The sequence below is a fragment of the Cotesia glomerata genome, linkage group LG8 (assembly GCF_020080835.1).
Source record: "Cotesia glomerata isolate CgM1 linkage group LG8, MPM_Cglom_v2.3, whole genome shotgun sequence".
NCBI classification, from domain to species: Eukaryota; Metazoa; Arthropoda; class Insecta; order Hymenoptera; family Braconidae; genus Cotesia; species Cotesia glomerata.
The window spans coordinates 14,548,915-14,561,414 of NC_058165.1; the positions used below are offsets into that span (position 1 = coordinate 14,548,915).

Genomic DNA, 12,500 nt, shown 5'->3' on the forward strand with positions numbered 1-12,500 from the left:
ATCGGTGCGCCAAGCTTGGTTGCCCAGTACTGGGCCAGACAAGGCCCCGTCATTCAGCTCTGGTAGTTCCTACATGGGAACTTGTAGATTATTAACGATGTATAATTCTTCCAAACTATCATTATTGGTGCTCCATGTCTCCAAGTTAACCTCTTGGAAATTTTTATTTATGTTGAACCGAACAAAAAATTTAATCGAATTTGAATTGATAAAAATCAATTCATTTAAGAAAAAAATCAATGTTTTTTGTAACTTCCCGCTAAAAAAATTGAAAATTTTCAAAAATCGGGAAGTTATTTTTTTGTAAATTGATTTTTTTGATAATTTTACTATCTGAATTAACTGTATAGCGTTTAGGAAGAATGAAAATCGAAATTTTCATCACATTTTAATGGCTTTAATCATTTGTCGTTTTACGTAAAGTGATATATTTGGATTAATAAGAGCCGAAGCAGCTTTTTCATCAATTAAATACCACAGATGGTTTTGAAATTTGTGCAATACTGCCTCAGAAATTTTCTTATTAGTTGTTCTGTATTGATACATATTCTTTATATAATTTAAATCTTGATATGAAGCTGATGCTGCGAGAGGCGTCACAAACCAAAATTACATATAAATAAATACTATGAATGAACAAATATCCAAAAGATTTTGTTGCGCTTCAAGATCTAACTTGAAAATGAATCGGTTTTGACATCTAACGTGCATGGTGAAATGCACCTGGCTTGTCAAATTTGATCTGATCGGCACTCTTATAATGCGACTAAAAATTGCTTAACGAATAAACGTGAATAGAGACTGAAAAAATACAAATAATTATTTGTAAAACGGCTTAAGCGGCAGTATTATTAAAATTGTATTTCATACATCGTATTGTTAACGTTACAGTAACTATCAATCTTTTTAACAAAATTTATATAACATTTATAGATAAAATAAATGATTTTAACACATAAAACTGTATAGCAAGACTGAAAAACTATGATAATAACTATAAACACAAATTAAACTACGAATAACTCTTAAAGGAATGATTTTATCGAAAAATTATAAGAGAACTTTTTTGTAAAACATTCAATTTTCTACCAGAGTATGCATCGATAATAGTCGTAGTAGCATTTTTTTCAGAGAAAAAAAATTAATAACAAAAAATTGCAAATTATCATGTTATTTAAATGGGAAATGTAACTCATTTGGGACAAGGTTTAATTTCGTAATTGAGAGCTTATTTATCTAGAATATTATTTTTTAGGTCAAGAACTAAAAATCCAAGAGACGTCAGTGAAAAAAAAATCAACTTGGTAAATAACGGACACCCTAATACATACATACACACACACAAACACACACACACAAACACACACACACACACACACACATACAGCTGCACGGACACCATCGCGGGAATAGTCAGGAAAGCTTTCTGTGACCTTAAAACGTCGAAATCTGATGAAAACTCGATTTTCGCAAAACGGGGTAAAACCAATAACTTCCTGAATTTCAAAAAATTTTCAATTTTTCTTAGCTTCAATTTACTTTAACGTTAAAGTAAATTGCGAATAACTGCTAAAAATTGTAAAAAAATGCAATCATGCGAATGGTCATTTGAAGAGAAAAGAGTTGAATTCAAGTGAAGAATAATATAAAATCAAGAAAGGTCGCTTTTTTTATCATTATAACTACAATTTATAGGTGTTATATAGCATAATTTGTAAGAAATCATGTTTAGTTAATTACTGTGAGTAAGGACAATACTATTTTTTTGATATTATTCACTACTTTGTGACTGTTTTTTTACGGTTTTTAGCTATTTTTAGCATTTTTCCGTAATTTATTCACAGTTTGAAAGTGTACAACTCAAACCGACTCCGGATTTAGATTAAGCGCATCAAAATACGTTAAGAAAATAGTTGATTTAGATTAAGAACTTTTTTTCATTTGCATTATTGCAATTTTTCAGCAGTTTCTAGAGGTTTTTTTGCAACTTATTCTAGTTTTTGAGGCATGAAAAGTTAAATAACCTTTATATTTGGATTCAGCGCATTGAAATTTAAAAGGAATATAATCGATTGACGCCGAAAATAATTTTTTCGCTGACACGACTGCATTTTTTAGCCACTCTTGGCCGTTTTTTGCAATTTACTCTAATTTTGGAGTCTGACAGGCTAATTAGTGTCCATATTCAAATTTAGTACATTAAAATACATAAAGAACATACTTGATTAAGGTCGAAAAAAAATTTGTTCGCTTGCATGACTGCATTTTTTTTTAATTTTTCTTGGTTTTTTGCAAATTACTTACAATTTTAGGGATGTATGGGCCAAGCCAACTACAAATTCAGATTCAGCGCATAATATTACATAACCCGCATAATATTACATTAGTTAAATGTACAAAACACTTTTTTTTTTACTGCAAGTGTAATTATTAATTTTTAAGACCAGGACTTTTGCAGTTGTGTAAATGAGCATTCATGTTTAACCTCAAATTTGAATAAAGAAAAAATGCCAACTTCCAGGACCTATTAATAATTAACTTACATGTTAGGGTGATTAGTAGGGCACGGAAGTTGGCCTATTCTCAATTGTTCAAATTTAAGGTTAAACATACAAACAGTCATTTGAACGGTGGCGATATTCCGGGCCCTAGTGATTAGTTTTAAACGATTATTCGTTTTTGCGTTCCTCTATTAAAATATTATTCTATATACTGAAGAAAAATTCCCATCGAGTTTGATCTCGTAATTTTAATTATATAATTATAAACTGTATAATTTTATATAACTCCATTAGAGTGTCCGTTATTTCCCAAGTTGATTTTTTTTTCGCGATCGCCCCCTTGATTTTTAGTTCTTGGCCTAAAAAAAAATATCTTACACAAATAAGCTCTTAATTACCAAATTGAACCGTGCCGAAGTCGAGTTACATTTCCCATTTAAATAACATGGGAATTTGGAACTTTTTGCAATTATTTTTTTTTTCTTCAAAAAAAATGTTGCCACGATTATGATCGGTGCATATTCTGATGAGAAATTGAATGCTCTACAAAAAAGTTCTCTTATAATTTTTCGATAAAATCATTCCTTTAGAAGTTATTTGTGGTTAAAGTTGTGTTTATAGTTATTATCATAGTTTTGCAGTCTTGCTATAAAGTTTTTTGTGTTATAATCATTTATTTTATCTATAAATGTTCCAAAAATTTTATCAAAATGATTAATAGTTACAGTAATGTTAACAATACGATGTATTGAATACATTTTTAATAATATTGCCGCTTATTTGTATTTTTTCTGTCTCTATTCACATTTATTTGTTAAGCAATTTTTAGTTGCATCATTAGAGTGCCAATGAAATCAAATTTTATAAACCAGTTGCATTTCACCATGCACGCTAGATGTCAAAAGCGATTTATTCGCTGAAAATATATATTTTTCGGGACATTTTCGAGTTAGATCTTGAAACGCAACAAAATCTTTTGGATATTTGTTCATTCATAGTATTTATTTATGTACACGGTGAGAAATTTCTATTATTTTTTATTCTGCATGGATTTTAGATATTACAATGGTGCATATTACTAGTGAACCTTATTGACTCAGAATAAAATTTTACAATGGCCCATAGTAATTTCCGAAACAAATGAAATCAGACATAGTAAATGGTAAAAATTGAAATGTACCATAGTAAAATGAAATATGCAATAATTTAAATTTCCGAATGTACTATACCAAAAAAAATAAGAAAACGTTTGTAAAAAATAAAAAATTTTAGAGTAAAAAATGTTTTTAGCAATCAAAAAAAATATCAAACCAAACAAGATTTTTTTTGTTTACAATAATTTTTAAAAATATTTTTTTAAAATATGGTTTTTTTAATTTTTTTTTTCATTTTTAACAATGAACGTAGGATTTATTTTGGCAGTTAATTTTATTATGAATAATTATAAACACAATATATAACTTTTAAATTATTTTTTATTATTATTAGAAGTGTCGGTTGCAGGTTAACCATCAAATGTTTGTTTTCATTTTAATTTTTCACGGTAAATTATTAAATATTTTATTATTTATGAATCTTACAAATTTTCATTAACTATTCATGTGTTGATGGATTTATAAACTAATATTTATTTAAAACTTAATGTTTATTGCAATTTTCATAACACCGTTAACCACTACTGATAGCGTCTGTACACTTATGTTGACAAAACAAAGCAGCACGAAAAAATGAAAGAGCGCGCGTCGCAACTGACGCGCATACGTTTACTATGGGACATTTGAAAATTTCATAGTCACAATTTTAAATTTAAACCGAGTACACGTGACTAAATGTGAAACTTTTTTATAAATTTGTCGACTGAGCAACAGAAATTTTACTATGGAACTATAATGAAAAGTTTTAAGCACACTAACAGTTTTTGTTCTGTCAGTTTACGAAAATTTTTTATATATGTTTATGTAACAGTTGCATGGTCAAATTTACTATGGTCCCTAGTAAATATTGATTGGTACAATATGATATTCTTAAATTTTTATGGTAATATTTTGAATTGAGTCATTAAGGTTCAGTCTTATTATGTATGCATAGTAAATTTCTACAGAAATTTCTCACCGTGTATCATTTTGGTTTTTGGCACCTCTTGCAGCATTAGCTCTATACCAAGATATAAATTATAGAAAGACTGTATCATTACAGGACGACCATTAAGAAAATTTCTGAGGCAGTATTGCACAAATTCAAAAACCATCTGTGGTGTTTAACTGGTGAAAAAGCTGATTTGACTTTTTTCGATTCAAATACATAACTTCACGTAAAACGTAAAATGATTAAGACAGTTGGGTTCTGCAAGGCATATTCCAAGAAAATTATGAAATTTTTTTTATCGAAAGATAAATATATTAACAATTCACTACCAAAATTTCAGATCGATTCACCACACCGTTTTTGAGAATTTAATTTTCGAAATTGCATCATTTATACGCAGAGCTATAGAGAGATGGTAAAGTTAGTATGAAATCTTCTATACCACTCGAGTGATGCAAATAATTTCATACTATAGTATATAACTTCATACTATAGTATATAACTTCACATATAAAAGTTATATAACTTCACCATCTTTCTATACCTTTGCGTGTAAATGTTGCAATTTCGAAAATTCATTGCTTACAAAAAATGTGGTGAATTGATCTGAAATTTTGGTGGTGAATCATTAATATAATTATCTTTCAATAAAATAAATTTCATAATATTCTTGAAATATGTCTTGCAGGATCCAACTACGTTAAATTATTAAAATGTGATGAAAATTTCGATTTTGATTCCCCCTGAACGCTATATACTTAATGCAGATAATGAAATTATCAATTCAAAAAAAAAAGATATTCCCCGTCAGCATCCAAGTCAGAAAGATTTCAGTATGAAGTCTTTTAAAAAACTTCTTATAGAAGTCCTAATGTGACGTCTTAAAGAGCTCTTTTTTACGAGGTCAGAACTAAGAGCTCTTAATGAACTCATAAGTTTGGAGTCAATTTTCTGACATCTAACTGAGTCCCTTTTTTGGACTTCTTTTTGAGTTGCGTATAATGAGCTTATAGACATTATAAACAAAAACACAAATTTCTTTTTAATATAAAGCTGTCAAAATCTTATTCATTTTTCATTTATTACTTTCCTGATTGAGAAATTAAATTGAAAATGATTAAAAATAATTCGAATTAAATGATTTAAAACAATTTGAATAGATTAATATATAGATATACACTTGGCATAGGTTAACTCATTTCTCTTAATCCAGGTTAATTAAATTTTTCAAAAATTTTAAATTATATTATGAAGTAATAGGCAATAATGTTAAAATCTGGTTCGTAATCAAACTAATTTAGATAAAATAATAAAATTGGATTCTAATCTGAAAAAATTATGTGAACTTTCTACATTTAAGGAGTACTTTGCATGTATCAATTTTAAACATTTTATTCGAATTTAACGATATCTTATAACTATATACTTATTAATTATTGTTGAATTTTTAATATTCATTAATTTATCTATTAGATTTTATATTGTGAAAAGTAAACAAAATTTATATAGACTATTTAAAAAAATATTACAGGTAGACTTTTGAATACTTTTTAGTATATAAATATTCGTAAAAGTTACTTTTTCTCTATCGATACACAGTATCAAATAGAATAAATAATATAGACAATGATCGCAACATTTCATCACTATATAAACTTAGCTTATAAGAATAATGAGATATGTAACGACATATCGTTTGAACAGCGTAGGGGGTTAGGTATCGATCTAGCACGCGCGCGACTCGGGTTCGAATCTTGGTTACGGCAATTGCGATTTTCACTTTCTCTCTTTAAACCGACAATATTAGGACTAACTAAAGTAATAAACATTCGAAATCAGCATCGGTGCTTCATGAAACTGAATTATTTTTCATAATTTACTTTTATAACTATTATTATTATTATTAATATTATTTTTGTTGTGTTCTTATTATTGTTATCATTATAATAGCGTATAGAGATAAAAAATCATTCATTTGTGCGAGTTCAGAAAAAAGAGCTCTTTAAGAGCTCGTTTTGATGAGTTCTTAAAGTCTACAATAAGCGGCGCATTCGACCTCTTCAGAAGGTCTTAAAGACGTCTTTTAGACGTAGACTCTGACGTTTAAATCATAAATCTGAGCTCATTCGGAATAACTTAATACGTCATTTTGCTATCTGGATTGATTTCTTTCTTAAATAAATTAATTTTTATTAATTCAAATTCGATGAAAATTTTTTTTTTGATTCATCATAAATAAAAAATTGCTAGAGATTAACTTTGAGACATGAGCCACCAATAATGATTGTTTGGAAGTATTAGACATTGTTAATAATCTAAAATTGTTAACGATGTAGCCGAAAAAGCGTTTCGATGAACTCAAAAATACATCAACAATTTAACGCATAAAAAAGAACAAAAACAATATTTAGTGCAAATTATTCATGAAAACAAAAACAAACAAATTCATGAATATTTATCATAATGCGACTAAAAATTGCTTAACAAATAAATGTGAATAGAGACAGAAAAAATACAAATAAGCGGAAATATTATTAAAAATGTATTCAATACATCGTATTGTTAACGTTACTGTAACTATTAATCATTTTGATAAAATTTTTGGAACATTTATAGATAAAATAAATGATTATAACACAAAAAACTTTACAGCAAGACTGCAAAACTATGATAATAACTATAAACACAACTTTAACCACAAATAACTTCTAAAGGAATGATTTTATCGAAAAATTATAAGAGAAATTTTATGTAGAGCATTCAATTTCTCAATAGAATATGCACTGATCATAATCGTGGTGATATTTTTTTTGAAGATAAAAAAAAAATAATTGCAAAAAGTTCCAAATTCCCATGTTATTTAAATGGGAAATGTAACTCGACTTCGGCACGGTTCAATTTGGTAATTAAGAGCTTATTTGGGTAAGATATTTTTTTTTAGGTCAAGAACTAAAAATCCAGGGGGCGATCGCGAAAAAAAAGTCAACTTGGGAAATAACGGACACCCTAAGCTCCATATACTATCATGAATAATTATTCATAACTCCAATATATATTTATGTATAATTCCATACAAAACCATATATTTATGAAAATAATATCTAAGATTATTTTCTCGTGCACTCATAAGATAAATTAATGAAAGAAGTTCTGAGTCATTAGTTGAAATAATAAATCATCATATAATTGGAAAAGTAGAGATCATGTAAAATTTACAAATACCGAAAACGAATTGATAAAGGATCATAATTTCGACGTGGAAAATTCAAAATTTATGCAGAACCTTAAATTTTCAATTAATGTTATACACCTGAAATTTATGAGGCAATAAAAAGTACTAGTCACACTAACGAGATCAATTAATCTACTAAAAATTGATAAATATATTATCGACAAAACTAAATATTTATATCATTAGTTAAAACAAGTAAGAGTTGTAACTTATAAATTTATTAAACTTACTCCAACATATGAGGCCTAGGCTTTTTCTTGCCCTCAAGACTTGATCGATATGATCATGCATGAACAGGCATGTTCCTCCATAACCAGGCTTGTTCATGCCTTAAAGTATTCAACACTTTAGATATGATCATACATGAACGGGTATGACCCTCCATAAACAGGCCTGACCATGCAGGCACGTATTTAACGCTTCAGATATAATCAAGCATGATCATACAGAAACACAAATGACCACACATGATCAAGCACGACCATGCATGACCAGGCCTGGACGTATTTAAGGCTTCAGACATGATAATACATAAATGATTATGATCATGTATAGAAATGCATTATCATGTTTAATTTAATGCCTGCGATCATACTTGAAGAGGCAGGAACATGTCTGAACATTTTTTTTTCCGAGTATGTTTCTTGGGATAGCCATCCTCAAATGGAGACAGTCACTATTGAAAGAAGAAAAAATCATTATCTATCTGAAGCAAATGTAACGTCTGTCATAAGGGAAAATTTAAAGTTTTTAATAATATATTAGTTTTTTTTTTTTCTTACAGAAAAATGCAATCAAACGACTCATATGTGATTGATCCGCCATCATTAAGCTGCATCGAAGAAGTTAATACTAATTACGAAGGAATTTTTAACCACGTTGTAAATGATATTAATTATGAGGTAATTACATAGGTATACACTATTTTACTAATATAAATCAATTTATTCAATACTCAGAAACATCCTATTATAATACAGTTAACTTGAGTAATAGACTTAAGGGGAAACACCACTGTGACGGTCGAAAAAAAAAGGTGATTTTCGGAAATTTTTTTGACAGGGAAAATAAAGGAATTTGGGGATCGGATTTTTTTTATTTTATGAAGGGTACATTACAGATTATTACCCTAAATTTTTATTAAAAAATATTTAATTATTACAAAGTTATCAAAAATCTCGTAGAGCACTAGAAAAAATTTCCCCCTCCATGTTCGCATCGATAACGCAAAAACGGATCATCTGAAAATAAAAACCCAAATTGATTTTTAATCAGGAAAGATGTAGTTATCGTTGCACGTACGGAATTTTAAAAATTTTGATTTGAAAGATTTTTTTAGTCGGGTTAAAACAAAAAAAAAAACAGTAAAAAAAATGAGAAAATTTTCAATCAGTCGCCATTTTTTAAAAAACTAAAATTTTCAAAATTCCGTACGTGCAACGATAACTACATCCTTACTGATTAAAAAGCAATTTGGGTTTTTATTTTCAGATGATCCGTTTTTGAGTTATCGATGTGACGATGGAGGGAGAAATTTTTTCTAGTGCTCTACGAGATTGTTAATAACTTGGTAATAATTAAATATTTTTTAATAAAAATTTAGGGTAATGATCTTTAATGTGCCCTTAATTAAATAAGAAAATCTGATCCCTAAATTCCTTTATTTTCCCTGTCAAACAAATTCCCGAAAATTACCTTTTTCTTCGACCCTTACAGTGGTGTTCCCCCTTAAATGAAATAGGTTAATTACGCCGGTACACAAAAAAAAGTGGTTTGTATATTTGACCGGATCCACCTAGGGTAGTGTATTTCGATGGGCTTTTATCGGAATTTAAGGTTGATTTGGGTCATGCGCCTTTCAAAATTAGAGTAAATCACAAAAAACTGCTAGAAATGACTAATAATTATTGCGATTATAATCGCAAAAAAATGCACACTGTAAAAATGGACAGAATACTACACGGTCGAGTCATGTAAAATAACGGAGTAAAATTCTCTCAGTGTAAATTTTCCATCCATGTGATTTTAACACGGTGTATTCTACCTTTTTATACACCATTTCGTGTCATTCGATAGATTTTTGTTCAATAAGCTACAATTGATCATTGAATATTTTTAATTACTTTATTTTATATCCTTAAATAATAAATATATTAATATAATTTGTACATTAAATAGTTTGTTTATATTATTATAATAATTATTTATCTTGATTGTATATATGGGGTATTCCATGCCAAATCGACCACTTTGAACTCGACCCCTTTAGATTTAGCTGAAACTTTATCATTCTTTTCTACCCTTTGAAAAACATTTTTGAGAATTTTTTAAAATTTTTTTGTCCTACCCAAAAAAAGTTTTGAATTTCCCAAAAAAGTGGCTTTTTTATTTTCAAATAGCCATAACTTTTTTAGACATTGACCTTTGGGTCAATTGAAAAAAAAATTGTCAAATTTTCTGAAATAATAAAAATTTTTTTTTCTCAATTAAATAAAAAAAATATATAAAAAATCGGCCCTGCCCGGGATGAGCGGGAATAGTTGTCAAATTGATTGAAGTTTTATTTGAGAAAAAAAAATAAAAAAAAAAAAAACGTGGCCAACTTTGAAAAAATAACGATTTTGTTCAAAAAAACCAATTATTTTATAGAATTGATCATATTTAATTTTTTTTGTGTATTTTTTCAAAAAGTTCATTAAAAAAAAAAATTAAAAAAAAAAAAAAAGGTACCCAAAGGTCAATGTCTAAAAAAGTTATGGCTATTTGAAAATAAAAAAGCCACTTTTTTGGGAAATTCAAAACTTTTTTTGGGTTGGACAAAAAAATTTGAAAAAATTCTCAACAATGTTTTTCAAAGGGTAGAAAAGAATGATAAAGTTTCAGCTAAATCTAAAGGGGTCGAGTTCAAAAGTGGTCGATTTGGCACGGAATACCCCATATACACTAGCTGCTCCCGGCCCGCTCCACTAGGTGCTTTATAGAATTGAATTTTTAGATCTAGACTTGAAATGTAATTGGAGTATCGTTTTAACTTGCAAAAATTCAAAATTCCATTGAATTGGCATGTAACTTTTATCCATGTGATTATTCTAGCTAATATTCGTTGTAACTTTCAATGTGCAATCATTGTAACGATCCCGTGGTTTTCTTACAAAAATTAATAATAATTGATACGAAGAAAAACATTTGAAATGAGCATTGAAAGTTTCAGTTAAAGAAAATGCAGGTTTTATAAGTGAAAAAATCTGCCTAGCTTAAAGTGCGAAGAATTTTTTGTTAATGAAAATTTTTAATTTTTTATAGAAAACACCAGCACACAAAAAAAAATTTGTTTGTGCATTTGACCGGACCCACCTATAGACATGTATTTCAATCCACTGAATCCAAATTTACAGTCCGTTAAGCCCGGTCACCCTAAAAATTTTAGTAAAATGAAAAAAAAGCAAAAATTGCGAAAAACTGCAGTCACAGCAATGAAAAAATTTTAATGGACCCGGATCAAGTATGATTTTTATGTATTTCAATTTACTAAATCTGAATCTGAACAATAACACCGGCATACAAAAAAAAAGTTGTCAGTACTTTTGACGAGACCCATATATCTTTATGTATTTCGTCCCGCTGAATCCGAATTTGAGGTCAGTTTGACCCGTACACCATCAAATTTTCGAGAAAAACCGAAAATAAAACACCAAACGCCACACCCGAAATGGGAAGTAGATTTCACTGAATGAAATTCTTGATAGAATGACGTACATAAGTCGGTTGTACTACAAATTGCCTAAAAAATGGTTCAATTGCACTCTTAAATTTGAAAAAATAACTAAAAATGGTCAAAATGTCAATGTTATAAACGTCAAATTGAAGGCGATTTCATGAGCTTTCACATAAATTTATCAAAAATTAGCAATCTCTTTTCAATCGAAAGTTATACATCAATGAAGTCACCGAAAACATGATTTTCACTATTTTGATAATTTTGAGGAGCTACCATTTCTAAACTTATCGACGAATTTCTCTCATTTTAGGGCTCATGCAAGCTAACTATCCAAGGAATCTATATACTAAATTTCGTTAGGGTCTGTTAAGAATTCTCGACAGAATAACATTCATAAGTCGGTTGTACTACATATTGCCTGAAAATGGTTCAGTTGCACTCTTAACTTTGATAAAATAACTAAAAATGGTCAAAATGTCAATGTTATATACGCCAAATTAATTTCATGAGCTATCACATGAATTTTTCAAAAATTAGCTATCTCTGTTCAATCAAAAGTTATACATCAATAAAGTGACCAAAAACGTGATTTTCACCATTTTGAAAATTTTAAATGGCCGCCATTTCTAGACTAATTGACCGATTTTGCTCATCTTTCAACTCGTTCAAGGTAATTACCCAAAGAATATGTGTACCGAGTTTCATCTAAATCCGTTGAGAATTGTAGACGCTATCATGTCCACAAGCCGCGTTATATTACATATGTATATACAGGGTGTCCCAGAAGTAACGGACGACATTGTAGCATCTGATGAAAAAAATAATTCTGAGACGAAAAGTCCTTAGCAATTTTTTAATTAGACGCATAGATAATTAATTATTAATTAAAGTAACGTCGCTTTATGTGTTAGAGAGAGAGCGTCAGTGTCCAGTAAAGTCCAGTATGTGGCAAACAAAGACACAA

The 12,500-nt window shown here is 28.8% G+C and overlaps 1 protein-coding gene and 1 long non-coding RNA gene across 4 annotated transcripts in view; one reads left to right on the forward strand and one right to left on the reverse strand.

Annotated features, from left to right (window-relative positions):
* Positions 1–8,969, reverse strand: part of LOC123271096 — an 11,014-nt gene extending 2,045 nt beyond the window's left edge. The window contains exons 1-2 of the long non-coding RNA XR_006510776.1: positions 8,817–8,969; positions 4,175–4,179 (exon numbers count right to left, since the gene is read on the reverse strand). This is a non-coding gene — a long non-coding RNA (uncharacterized LOC123271096). The remainder of the gene's footprint in view (positions 1–4,174; positions 4,180–8,816) is intronic.
* Positions 1–12,500, forward strand: part of LOC123271094 — a 154,568-nt gene that overhangs the window by 27,461 nt on the left and 114,607 nt on the right. For all 3 annotated transcript variants that reach the window (XM_044737340.1, XM_044737339.1, XM_044737338.1), the window contains exon 2: positions 8,603–8,720. In XM_044737340.1, coding sequence (XP_044593275.1) covers positions 8,607–8,720 — 114 coding nt within the window. In that variant the 5' untranslated portion in view covers positions 8,603–8,606. The remainder of the gene's footprint in view (positions 1–8,602; positions 8,721–12,500) is intronic.